This window comes from Melopsittacus undulatus, chromosome 4, assembly GCF_012275295.1.
Source record: "Melopsittacus undulatus isolate bMelUnd1 chromosome 4, bMelUnd1.mat.Z, whole genome shotgun sequence".
Classification (NCBI taxonomy): Eukaryota; Metazoa; Chordata; class Aves; order Psittaciformes; family Psittaculidae; genus Melopsittacus; species Melopsittacus undulatus.
This window is the reverse complement of record NC_047530.1, coordinates 109,247,978-109,261,226: the sequence shown is the minus strand read 5'-3', so window position 1 is coordinate 109,261,226 and position 13,249 is coordinate 109,247,978. Positions and strand designations below refer to the sequence as shown.

Genomic DNA, 13,249 nt, shown 5'->3' with positions numbered 1-13,249 from the left:
CTCTTCAAGGCATTAAACACAATAAATAGTTTCATTTTAGTTGCTGTCATTTAATTTTACCCCTAATTTCTGTTTTCTAACTGGCCTACATGTTGTAACAGACACATGCTTGTACCTTCATCCACTCTCATTAAAGCATCTCTAAATTACAAGCTATTGAAGCTGGATTATTTAAAAGTACAGATTATTCTTTACAATTAAACCAGGTATTACTATAACCAAAACAAATACATGATGTGCAAGTGTCTGAAGTTATACTTTTGCTATTAGCTTTGTAATACTGACACTGGAGACAGAGAGGTTAAACCATCAGCCTCTGTTTGACAAACAAACACAGTACCTAAAATAAAGAGGAGAAAATCATAAAGCCGAGAGAAACATACTGCTCTGCTCAAAAATGTACATGTCCTAAAACAGATCAAACAAACTGTTAAATTTCTCTAACTAGTTGACTTGGTGTGAATCTGCTTGTTCAGCACAGGATTTAAGCCTCCTGTTTCTAAACACTCTGAACTCAATTCAACCAACTGTTGAACAAACATCTACACTGAAAGGTAATGCTGGTTTTTGCTTCTGCCCCTTATTTCACCTTCTCTCTTCACTCCTGACATGACTGAAATTTCTTTTGCCATTTGTTAGCCAGGTCTGGTTTCTAAAGATCCAGAAGGGTTATAAATTTGCTCTGTAACCTTCAAGAGGTTCAATTTTCACCTGTTATCAGAAGCAGAAGGGCTGGCTTAACCAGTCTAGTTTGATTTTGGCCAACTGGCAACAGCCAACTCGAGAAGAACAAGAAGTCAGCTTGACTGTCTCAGGCAAGGTGTCAACATGCACTTGAAAAGAACAATAATCAACAGCAGAATAAAGAATAATAATCAACCAGCATCATTAATCATTTATAAAGGAGACAAGATAATAGCACACAGGCAAGAACTAAGGATGGAAAAGCAGAGAGAGAATGGCTAAGAAGACCAAGTTGCTATGGCAAAGTCTGCACTTTATACTTTCAATTACACACGGTCCAAGATCACTGTTAGAATTATTCCTAAAAGCCTGGAAAAAAATAAAGCCTACTATTATTTACCTTGAAAAGGGTTTGCTCTTCTTGTTGTTGCCAAGAATGGTTGTACCTGCTGGTCCCAGCTTAGCGCTTTCACGTAACCAATTGGCAGGTGGAAGTTTCAGGTCTGTCTTCTCCTGAAGACGGGCAAATGCTGCTTGTGGTGGGGCAGAGGAGTACTTCACCACAGCACTGCTTTTCACTTCATTGCCTCCAAGGAACAACATCGACCCCTAGTATTCAAAGAGAAATCAGCAGGTTATTTAATGAAATGACAGAATGGATTGGGTTGAAAGGGACCTTAAAGCTCATCCAGTTCCAACCCCTGCCATGGGCAGGGACACCTTCCACTAGAGCAGCTTGCTCCAAGACCTTGTATCCAACCTGGCATTGAGCACTGCCAGGGATGGGGCAGCCACAGCTTCTCTGGGCACCCTGTGCCAGCGCCTCAGCACCCTCACAGGAAAGAACTTCTTTCTAATGTCTAATCTAAATCTGCCCTGATTAAAACTTCCAGACTTGCTCTATAAGCTATTTTTAACTTGGTGAGCAAAGCCCAATCTTATACTCACTTATAACATTCTCCTTCCTATACTTCTGAGCATTTCAGTTACACAAATTTCAACACTTACGTCAAGCATGTGCTCCACTTTGTAAGGCTAAAATGTTATCCGAGGCAGCTCCCACGGAATGCAAAATTACTCAGAAAGGCTGAAACTAAAATAGAATTCCTACTAATGCCGCAAAAGCTTGTGGAAAAAAAAGGGTTCAATAAGACCAACACTAAAGCTAAATACATTTCTGCTTTAATAATCACTGAATCCCAGACTGGTTTGTGTTGGAAGGGACCTCAAAGCTCCTCCAGCTCCAACCCCTGCCACAGGCAGGGACCCCTTCCACTGGAGCAGCTGCTCCAAGCCCCTGTGTCCAACCTGCCCTTGAGCACTGCCAGGGATGGGGCAGCCACAGCTTCTCTGGGCACCCTGTGCCTTCCCTCAGCACACTCACACGGAAGCACTATAAATAAATACACCTTATGACTGCATATTTCTTTTCAAAACACGCAGCTGCCACACTTGTGTTGAGAGCTTTGAACTGACGCATGTTGAGGGAAAAACAGATCCACAGGACACTGTTTATGTAAATAGAACGCAGTACTCTGCACTTAGGCATAACAACAGAAACACCGCTTACAATTAAAGCTTAATCATAATTAGCACACTCCCTACTTCAACCCTACAACAGCATTCCCTTACTCACCAAACTGGAAGGTGGATCCACACCTATGAGGCAACCTAAAACGTTACTGTGGGCTGTGTTTGCCGCCTGAAGCCCCACACGGTCCGGGCTGAGGTGGAAGGAGCAGCAACACCGGGCAGCTCCGGGGGGGGCCCGACGGCAGCGGTGCCCCTCAGCCGCAGAACCCCCGACTCCCGGCGCCTGTGGGGCACTGCGGAGAAGCACATCGTGTCCCCCCCACCCTCACCGTCGGTACCTGCTTGGGCTCCTCCACGTCTGCCCTTAGGGGCGCGGAGGCCCCGGCCCCACAGAACTCCTCCATGTCCCGCTCGCCTCAGCCGGCGCCAGCGGCGCTCCGGGTCCCTGTCAGAGCCCCCTGCCGATGGGGAGGGGGGTGCGTCACCTCGGGAACAGCCAGATCTCGCGAGACTTCCCGAGATGTCCCAGGAGGGGTTGGTGGGCGGGGAAAACGTGGATTGACCAATAGAGAAGCGCGAGAGGTGTTGAAGGCGCACCCTGGCCAATAGGAGAGGGGTAGGGGTGGGGCTTGCATGAGGGGCGGGGCCGCGCCTGAGGAGGAAGGCGGCAGTGGTGGGCAATGGTGGTGGTTTGTGGGTGTTGTTGTTCTGAGTAGGCTGGTTATATGTTATGCCGTTCAACAAGGCGAAGTGCCGCGTTCTGCATTTGGACCACAACAACCCCATGCAACAATACAGGTTTCGGGTAGAGTGGCTGGAAAGCTGCCCGTGGAGAAGGACCTTGGGGTTCTGATTGACGGAGCTGGACATGAGCAGCTTGTACCCAGGCAGCCAAGACGCCAACAACATCCTGTCCTGTGGCAGCACCAGTGTGGCAGCAGGGCCAGGCCAGATGGTGCCCCTGCACTGGGCACTGGTGAGGCCACATCTTGAATCCTATGTTCAGTTCTGTGCTGCTCATTGCAAGAGAGACATTGAGGTGCTGGAGCGGGGCCAGAGAAGGGCAATGGTGCTGGTGCAGGGCCTGGAGCAGAAGTGTGATGGGGGATGGCTGAGGGACCTGGGGGGGTTCAATCTGGAGAAGAGAAGGCTCAGGGGGAACCTTATCACTCCCTACAACTGTTTGCCAGGAGGATGGACCAGGAGAGGGCTGGGCTCTGCTCCCAAGGAGCAAGTGATAGAACAATATGAATCATAGAATAGTTAGGGTTGGAAAGGACCTCAAGATCATCCAGTTCCAACCCCCCTGCCATGGGCAGGGACACCTCACACTAAACCATGGCACCCAAGGCTTTGTCCAGTCTGGCCTTGAACACTGCCTGGGATGGAGCATTCACAACTTCCTGGGCAACCCATTCCAGTGCCTCACCACCCTTAGAGTAAAGAATTTCTTCCTTATATCCAATCTAAACCTCTGCTGTTTAAGTTTCAACCCATTACCCCTTGTCCTATCACTACAGTCCCGAATGAATAGTCCCTCTCCAGCATCCCTGTAGGCCCCCTTCAGATACTGGAAGCTGCTCTGAAGTCTCCACGCAGCCTTCTCTTCTCCAGGCTGAACAGCCCCAACTTTCTCAGCCTGTCTCCATACAGGAGCTGCTCCAGTCCCTGATCATCCTTGTGGCCTCCTCTGGACTTGTTCCAACAGTTCCATGTCCTTTTTATGTTGAGGACACCAGAACTGCACACAATGCTCCAAGTGAGGTCTCACGGGAGCAGAGTAGAGGGGCAGGATCACCTCCTCTGACCTGCTGGTCACGCTCCTCTTGATGCAGCCCAGGATGCGGTTGCTTTCTGGGCTGTAAGCACACACTGAAGCTGCCTCATGTTCATTTTGTCATTGACTAACACCCCCAAGTCCTTCTCCGCAGGACTACCATGAATTTCCTTTTTGCCCAACCTGTAGCTGTGCCTGGGATTGCTCCAACCCAGGTGTAGGACCTTGCACTTGTCATGGCTAAACTCCACGAGGTTGGCATCAGCCCACCTCACAAGTGTGTCAAGGTCCCTCTGGATGGCATTGCTTCCCTCCAGTGTATCAACAGAACCACACAGCTTGGTGTCATCGGCAAAGAATGAAATGGCCTCAAGCTGCACCAGGGGAGGTTTAGTTTGGATATTAGGAACAATTCCTTCCCCAAGGGGTGCTCAGGCATTGGAACAGGCTGCCCAGGGCAGGGCTGGAGTCACTGTCCCTGGAAGCTTTCACACACCATGTGGATGAGGCCCTCAGTGGCATGGATTAGTGGTGGCCTTGGTAGTGCTGGGGAACAGTTGGACTTGATGAGTTTAAAGGCCTTTTTCAAGCCGGAAAATGATTCCACAGCCATAAAAAACATGTTATAAAACACTATACATAAAAAATACTTGCTACATCCATTGTAGGGACTATGTCTGTAATAGGGGTGACCTCTCCATATATTACCATTGAGATAGTGAAATGTCATTGGAGTGATTGTGCAGAACTAATTAATACTTAAACAGAACTCTATTTCTCCTCCACTTTAAGACAGCATTCAATGCCGACTTATTTCTCCTCTTCTAGAAGGCGAGGAAGAGCAGTGCTGCCCTCGATGTTATGGATCCTGCTAGAACACCCGAATCACTAGTGATGCAGTCAGGGAAACTCTGACGTCACAGCGAATGCCTGACGTCACAGCGATGGGTTCCATCCCCTCTGTGAACTCGACAACCGGTGGCACTAAAACCCGCAGGTTCGGGCCCTGGAAGCGACAGAGCAGCGGCAGCAGCAGCCGGAGCCATGCAAAGCAACAGGCGGGTCCATCCCAGTGCGCAGCGCACCGTCAACTGGGTGAGGGCCGAGCGGGGGCCCTGCTGCTCCCTCACTGCTATCCCTGAACTCTGCGCTAGGGGTGATCGTGGCTTTCAGCCAGGAACGGGGTTCACCCTTCCTAATGCTGATGAGGAAAAGGTGCCCCCTGCATTCAGAGGGAGTAAAGCAAACTCCGGCAGTGTGCTTTTTCCACTATTCCAACAATGCTGGAGGTCTCTTATCCTTAGCCCAGGATGATTATCTGCTGGAAAATGCCAGCTGAGGGGACCGGAAGGGTTTAGTCTGGAGAAGAGAACGCTCAGGGGGTATCTTATCGCTCTCTACAGCTACCTGAAAGGAAGCTATAGTGAGGTGGGAGTCGGTCTCCTAAGTAACAAGTGATAGGACAAGAGGTAACATCCTCAAGCTGCACAAGGGGAGGTTTAGACTGGATATTAGGAACAATTCCTTCCCCAAAGGGTGCTCGGGCATTGGAGCAGGCTGCCCAGGGCAGTGCTGGAGCCACTGTCCCTGGAAGTGTTCCTGTGTACATGAGGCCCTCAGTGCCATGGGTTAATGGTGGCCTTGGCAGTGCTGGGGAACGGTTGGACTGTATGAGTTTAAAGGTCTTTTCCAACCTGGTTGGTTCTATGATTCAATGTTTGCCTCAGTCGTTGCTCTCAGAAGTGCCACAGCCCCTGTCAAGTCCCTGGGCTGGAATATCTCAGCATCACAGGGCGCTGTGACCCACGCCTGGCACAGTCCATTCTTCAGTCTCTGACCCCATGGGCCTAATGTTTGGCTGAGCTGTTCCTCCCCAGTTTGGTGTTTTCAAACCTACAACAGTGGCAGCAGCACAGGCAAACGGAAGTGTTATGGCATAGATGGATTATCACTACATAAACAGGCTTTAGAATGTTCTTGGAGGAACAGTATTCTTGTCTGGTTACATTATAATGTCTTTATTGCAGCGGTCGTGCTGTGTGCTTGGAAGCTCCTGATTTTTCCAGAGGCCACTAGGTGCTGCTGCAAGCCAAAGAATAAAAAATAAACGGGAAAATGCAGTTTTGGGCACATTTCTGATCAAATCTAATTGGGGTTTTGTTGTTGTTTGGTTTTTTTTTGTTCTAAATGGGTCATAATTGTTGTTATTTTCTAGTTTGCTCATATTGGAGTAGACCAGAATCAACCCAAGTCAACTACGAGTTCTGCACAAAACCAGGTCCAGAACAGCAAAGCAGCTCCGTACCTTGAGGAGACACTGCCACTAGCACGCAAAGCTCGGGAGCAGGTGAGTTACTGTGGCAATACAACTTAAAGAGCTCCTTTTGCAAGACAGCACTTGCTAAGTTAAGTGTGGTAGTTAGTAAAGTAGTTGTAGCAGAGCGGCAGACTTTGTGCCTCAGGGAGTAAAATGATGGCTGCTTGTGCTAAGACAGAAATGTATTTCATCGTTAGTTCTAATTTTGGATACTCAAGTCCTGCTGTAGTTCTTGGTTGCCAGCATCAGTTACTTTACTCTTTTAGTAGCTACTCTACCTGCTTGAGACATATTTATGTGCTAGAATATATCAAAGAATCAGTCATGAGCTATCTCAGCCCAAAGCCTGTGTGTAAAGGCATATAAGGCCGTTTAAGTGAAATTTGATGATCTGTTTTGAATTGAATGTTAGCAATTCCATATAGTCAGGCAAAGGATTACTTTTTTATCATTATGAATGCTTAAAAATGAGGAGATTTGGGACAGTTTTGGAAACAAAATACAGTATTTTAAAACCTTGAGGATTTAAAGTGTTACAGTTTCATAACCACATTTTTATGTCCTTATTTTGTCATCACACTGAGCTCTGCTTTACCCACCCACCTTGTGCACAGAACATTTTCTATTTCCATTTTCTATGAGCATAGCAATTATATTGAATTCATTTCACAGATTTTGCTATACCAAAAACCAGGAAGGACTATTTAAAAGGGAAGCTGGGGGCTAGTGAGAAGAAGATGATATTGTACCATGAGTGTACATTATGTTGGTATTACATATACCTTTCTGTGAAGCATCTGGCCTTAGCCACTCTGAAAAGGAGAACCTGGTCACCTGGACCTTTTATCAGAACTAGTAGGACTGTTCATCTGGTTTATATCTTGCATTTACCGCATGTCACTGTTAGAAGGACTTAGTGCAATTTCTCTCTCTCATAAATCAAGAGCTCAGACGAGTTCAGCAATGAGAGTACAAAGATTTGAGCCTTTAAAGGCTAAAATGTGATGTCCCAGGAACAATCTGAGGAAGTTTTTTTCTGTGACAGTGTTAGGAAGTTCTGATAGAGTGCTGGAAGCTCACTACATGTGCAGCTGGATGTCTGTGATCTCTTAGTATGAGGGGATTTTCTGCCTGTGGGGTTAGTTTCCTTAGAAACACAGCACTGTATAAGCTTATATTGCCTCCTTTTTCATACTTTCTTTTGTACACCATTAGTTAATCTGGGGAATCTTTCCAAGAGATGATACTCAGTATTTGCCACCTTGGTTTTCAGTTTTCCTGCAGCATATAGGCAGTGGCAATAAACACTGTTCCTAAAATGATGATTGGTAATTGCAGTCAGATATTTTAGTGAGTGCCACATTTTAGGGACTTAGAAGGTGCTTATTTTTAAACACATGTATGAGAATGTGTCTGTTGAATTTATTTAACCATAGAACTGCAGTCTGGGTGAATCTGGATGAGAAATCAATTGAACGTGTGGCACATACCTAAAAAAAAGGCAGAAAATCTGTCTAAGACAGCAAATGCCCTCAAATATAATTGTGTGGCTGACTCCATGCAGGCAGATTTAGTATTTTGTGATGCTGGCTCAGGCCTCCTGTAACATTTAATTTTACAACCGATTCAGCTTCATTTTTGAAACCTATTTTGTTAAGTTGCGCATTGAAACTTGCTTCTCTTTTTGGAGGTGAATATCATAGTTCAGAGAGGAAAAATGTATTCCACAATAGAAAAAGTAAAAATTGCTAGAGCATTTGCAGTTAAAAAGCATTATGCACCCAATATGAAGCAACAGGATAGTGCTTGGGCAAGAGCAAAGGCAATTTAATAGTCCAGAAGAGATTTCAGTGTTTCAGTTTTTAGCCATTTTAATAATATTGCAATGATATGTAATCCCAGATTAGTTTGTTGGAAGGGACCTTAAAGCTCATCCAGCTCCAACCGCTGCCACAGGCAGGGACCCCTTCCACTGGAGCAGCTGCTCCAAGCCCCTGTGTCCAACCTGGCCTTGAACATTGCCAGGGATGGGGCAGCCACAGCTTCTCTGGGCACCCTGTGCCAGCGCCTCAGCATCCTCACAGTAATGAACTTCTCCCTTATATCCAATCTAAATCTACCTTCTTACAGTTCATTCAAGCCCAGTTAAATTGCTTTTTAAAGGGTTCTTTTGCAGTTGTCCTTATTTTCTTCTAAAGCACTAGGTTCATTTTGGGAACTGGCTTAACATTATGTTAAAGAATGAGATTATAAATGAGTTATGCAATTAATACCTCCTCCACTTCCCCTGCAACAAGCAGGGTACATGATGTTCAGTACATAAATCACAGACTAATTCAGTTTCAAGTTCCCTTTTGTAGTTCATTTTAATTAGCTTTAGCCTTACTGGTGAATCAAACAAGACATGCAGTATTTTGCTGCTTACAGATGGAAGGTCTCCTTTCTTATTTGGGAAGTCACACTTTTATATTAATTGTGTATATATTCAAGTCAAGGGAATGCAAATCCTTCAGATGATCCTGTAAATAAAATAAAATAAAGAGGGTCCACATTACCCCTACACAATTGTGTGCAGTTAAAAACGTAATATGTGAATATAGATCTCAGAGGAGCCTTACAATATCTGAAGAGGGGCTTACAAAGGTGCTGGAGAGGGACTCTTCATCAGGGACTGTAGTGATAGGACAAAGGGTGATGGGTTCAAACTGAAGCAGGGAAAGTTCAGGTTAGATACAATGGAGAAGCTTTTCCCTGTGAGGGTGCTGAGGCGCTGGCACAGGGTGCCAAGAGAAGCTGTGGCTGCCCCATCCCTGGCAGTGTTCAAGGCCAGGTTGGACACAGGGGCTTGGAGCAGCTGCTCCAGTGGAAGGGGTCCCTGCCTGTGGCAGGGGTTGGAGCTGGAGGAGCTTTAAGGTCCCTTCCAAGACAAATCATTCTATGATTCTATGATTTCTGTGTTAGAATATAGGCAGCACTAATTTCAGCATCTGCTAGAATATAAGAAGATGCAAGTATACTCCAAAGCAGGGGTGTTAAGATTGATATTTATTTGCTATTGTTTCTTCTTTTCAGACAGCAGTGAAGAACAATTTCCCGTTTTCCTTTCATGACAACAAGCACTGCTTGCAGAATGTAGGAGAGTATTTTGATTTTGTAAGTACCAGCACCGAGCAAAATCCAGCAAATTCAGATCTCTCAGCCTGCCAGAGAGGAAACACAGGGTTTTTTATCTCCCCTGCACAAACTATAGGTTTGCTAGAAGAGAAAAACGTAAACAGCAAAGAAAACCCCATGTTTCATTAGGATTGGGATGGGACTCCTCTGGGACTGGCACAGATGGTCATTGAGGGTGGGGGAACTCAAGGAGAACAACCCTCCCATGATCTGGGTATTTGACAGGCATTTCGTAGGGGTCCTACGAAAAGTTTTTCTTGTCTTAACATGACTCTGTAGCTGGTGATACATTCTATTAGTCTGCTAAAAGGGATTGGCTTTGTGATGAACTTTTTTAGGTGGCTCAGTCCTGCTTATTTGGTTCAAGGTCTTTTTTGTCCTAAATTTAAGAAAAATCCATAGGACACCCATGATATAGCTCCAAAATGTATTCTTTTCCAATCGCATCTCTATAAAATACCTGTATAAGTGTAAGTTGCAGAAGACACAACTTTGACTAGAATTTATATTGGGTTGGGCTTTTCTCTGTGTGTAAGTTTCATGTTTTTCCACTTTTCTTAGATTGTTGACATATCACAGAATCATAGAATCACAGAGAGGTGTGGGTTGGAAGGGACCTTAAAGCTCCTCCAGCTCCAACCCCTGCCATGGGCAGGGACCCCTTCCATTAGAGCAGGTTGCTCCAAGTCTCTGTGTCCAACCTGGCCTTGAGCACTGCCAGGGATGGGGCAGCCACAGCTTCTCTGGGCACCCTGTGCCAGCGCCTCAGCACCCTCCCAGGGAGGAGCTTTTGCCTAAGAGCTCATTGCAGTCTCCCCTGTTCTGGCAGGTTAAAGCCATTCCCCTTGTTCTGTCACTAGCAAAACCAACAGTTCAGTTCACAAGATCACAAGTAGAGGAAGAAGCAGTGAATTGTGATAGTTCACCTGACTCTGAGCTCTTTTAGACCTGCATTTTTGGTATTCATTATTCAGGGAGTGACCTCCATTTCTGTGCCCTTTGTGCAATGTCTCATCGCCTTAGAGATACTGATCAACCATAATTCCAAATAAATTTCCTGCAAGCTATAGAGTGCGAAAATCAGTCTGTGTCTCCCCATGTGTGGACACTCAAGGGATACCTTTGAAGATTCAGATTTCATGGTCTGTCTCAATTTCTTTATTGCAGTCCAGACATAAAATTATTAACCTATTTCTTTGGGTTAGTCTGCAGATTAATTTAGCTGAGTAGAACTAAATAGCCTGGAGTAGGTAGTGTGCTACAGAAATGCAAAGTTGAAGTGGTTTATTAGTACTAAGAGGTGGAAGGTCAACAGATTTCCCATTTAATATATATTCATCCAGGCGAGTCTGCCAATCCTATTTTTAACTTGCTAAAGATGAACCCTGAGTTCTGGGAATCACTGTGGTAACAGCTTCCTTAACTTCCCACTGGGGTAGTGACTGTTACAAGATGAATCTGTGAAACTGTGATTGTAAATCATATGTTTTACATTAATTTGTTTTTCCATCTTTTCCTTAGGGTTTGGGCCGCAGGAAGGTGGAACCAGAGAGACGGCAGCAGAACTCCCAGAACTTCTTCCAGTGGGCTCATGAGCCAGTTCCCAGCAAAGAAGATGGCTTAACCATTTATCAGACCTCATTTATGGGAGATAAAAGCTCTGAGAGCACAATTTATAGGCGGTATCCAAAAGAGCACACAGAAAAGCAGTGTCCTGAGAAACCCATTCTTGAGAAGGATAAAAACCTGCAGCCAAACAAGTCATCTTAATTACCAACCCACCTTTGTAATACAGATATATCATCATCATCATCAGAGCTTTTACTTGAGATCTAAACTACCTCTTACTCAGATGGATGATGAAATAAATATATGTATGAAGTGAATGTGTTGTGCAGTTGAGAGTTCATTGAAATCAACACTCATGTTACTCTGAAGACATACATTACTATAAAAATTGTAATTGAGAGAAAAAGCATGATTGTGCATAGTTTCAGCTGTACTTCTATTAGGAGAACAGAGGTAGTGATTCTACATGGGTTATTTGGTTGACCCTCATCTTGATACAAAACCTCATTCAACTTCCGAATCAGTGGTGGGCCTGTACCTCAAGCAGCTGACAGCATCTGTGTTGAAAGAAGTATATGATGGAACTGGATCCTTGAGGATTTCCACACTAGGGAGTCAAAACTGTGTGTTGAGAAACCTTTTCTGAAAGGAGTCATGGCTGTGAGGGCAGGTTACTGCCCATGTGAGAAGCTAGATAAAAAAGAAGCTGCACATGAGACTGCTGTGCAAAATAACTGTAATGTTTAGTTATAACACAGCAGTTGCACAAGTAAGGAAAGAAAGGATGTTGTAAACAGTGTACACATTCCTGTGTGTGACCCTTACAGGGAAGAACTGCCTAAGAGCTCATCTCAATCTCCCCTCTGTCAGGTTAAAGCCATTCCCCTTGGCCTGTCCCTACAGGCCCTTGTCCAAAGCCCCTCTTCAGGTTTTGTGCTCTTTGAAACCACTGTTTCAAGGATCCTTCTCTTGTCCAGGCTGCCCCAGCCCAGCTCTCTCAGCCTGGCTCCAGAGCAGAGCTGCTCCAGTCCTTGCAGCATCTCTGTGTGGCCACAGAGGCCTCTGGACTCGCTCCAACAGCTCCACGTCCCTCTTGTGTTGTTGCAGAGCTGGATCAGGACTGCAAGGGGGGTCTCCCCAGTACTCTCTACACTGCTCTGGGGAGTATGTGAACACTCACATGTGTGTACACTCACATATGTGTGCATGTGAGTGTTCATATGTATGTGTCCATCATGGAACAAGGGGTAAACCAGCTCAAGCTGACAGTGGGAAGCTTCACGAAGGTTTGTGTTTGAGGTGGTCTGGCTCTGTAATGATTTTATAGTTACATGGCCCTAAGGAAGGGAATTCAGCACCAGTCCTCCATGCACTCTGCTCCCAGAATTCTTACTGCTTTAGGATATGGAAGGCATTAGAGTCAGACCTCCAAATAACATGTTTTCCTTTTCTGGATGATTTCCATTAATATCAATGAAATAATAAACCAAAGCTTGTGTCTCAAAATGTACTCAAAATAAACTTGTTGCTATGCAAAATGATGTTGACTAAAATAATTTAAGCATATTTATGGGATAATTTCCTTTGTTTGCAAGATAAATGGAAAAATAAACCCTCAACCCTTAGAATTCCCTACATTGTAAGAGATCCCGTGGAAATGAGTTATGGTAATAAATGATTCCTGCCTTTCAGTGAACAGATACATCTTTCTGTGTCAGCCTTCACTGGCTGACCTTTTGTGTGCCATCCAGATAGATTGCATTAGACAATATCCCCAAACATGCTGCTATTTTACTAGCACACACTGAAATAATAAACTTCTTTTATGAAGTTCCCCCTATGAAAGTTCTTGGGGGGGGAGCTGCACAATCTGTAGAAATGCAAAACATTAATGAACAATGTAAAAACAGAGAAAAAGCCAAGGAATATAGTGCTATTTAAAAGAATGAGTCTTTCTCAGCCTGACAGCTCCAGAGTCAGAGTTTCCAGAGCTTTAGCCAACAGCTTCATCTCTGAACTGATTCAAAACTCAAGTGTGTGCCAATCACATGGTAAGTGAAGTACCCCATGCTGTTTGCCATACTCAAGAGGGCAATCTTGGACCTCCATCAGAAGGAAGAAGCACATTCCTGCTCAGTTAGTAATGTTTATCTGTGGTTTAGCGTTACAACTGGATATGGGGAAATAAATTGCTG

At 45.1% G+C, this 13,249-nt stretch overlaps 2 protein-coding genes across 3 annotated transcripts in view; one reads left to right on the top strand and one right to left on the bottom strand.

The window, feature by feature from the left end:
* EDRF1 (erythroid differentiation regulatory factor 1) overlaps positions 1-2,690 on the bottom strand; it is a 28,665-nt gene extending 25,975 nt beyond the window's left edge. For both annotated transcript variants that reach the window (XM_034062504.1, XM_034062505.1), the window contains exons 1-2: positions 2,556-2,690; positions 1,085-1,293 (exon numbers count right to left, since the gene is read on the bottom strand). In XM_034062504.1, the coding sequence (XP_033918395.1) occupies positions 1,085-1,293; positions 2,556-2,621 (275 nt within the window). In that variant the 5' untranslated portion in view covers positions 2,622-2,690. The remainder of the gene's footprint in view (positions 1-1,084; positions 1,294-2,555) is intronic.
* Positions 2,691-5,038: 2,348 nt separating this feature from the next.
* On the top strand, positions 5,039-11,499 carry TEX36 (testis expressed 36). Its single transcript, XM_034061364.1, has 4 exons — positions 5,039-5,209; positions 6,210-6,341; positions 9,384-9,464; positions 11,007-11,499. Exons 1-4 carry the CDS (start codon positions 5,039-5,041, stop codon positions 11,253-11,255), a joined length of 633 nt encoding a protein of 210 aa, XP_033917255.1. The 3' UTR covers positions 11,256-11,499.
* The last annotated feature ends 1,750 nt before the right edge of the window (positions 11,500-13,249 follow it).

What these genes read in the sequence shown, in the direction of transcription:
- TEX36 (XM_034061364.1), top strand. Translation starts at nt 5,039, where the DNA reads ATGCAAAGCAACAGGCGGGTCCATCCCAGTGCGCAGCGCACCGTCAAC. An exon ending in CACGCAAAGCTCGGGAGCAG is followed by an intron (nt 6,342 to 9,383) that starts GTGAGTTACTGT and finishes TCTTCTTTTCAG; the next exon opens with ACAGCAGTGAAGAACAATTT. An exon ending in TAGGAGAGTATTTTGATTTT is followed by an intron (nt 9,465 to 11,006) that starts GTAAGTACCAGC and finishes TCTTTTCCTTAG; the next exon opens with GGTTTGGGCCGCAGGAAGGT.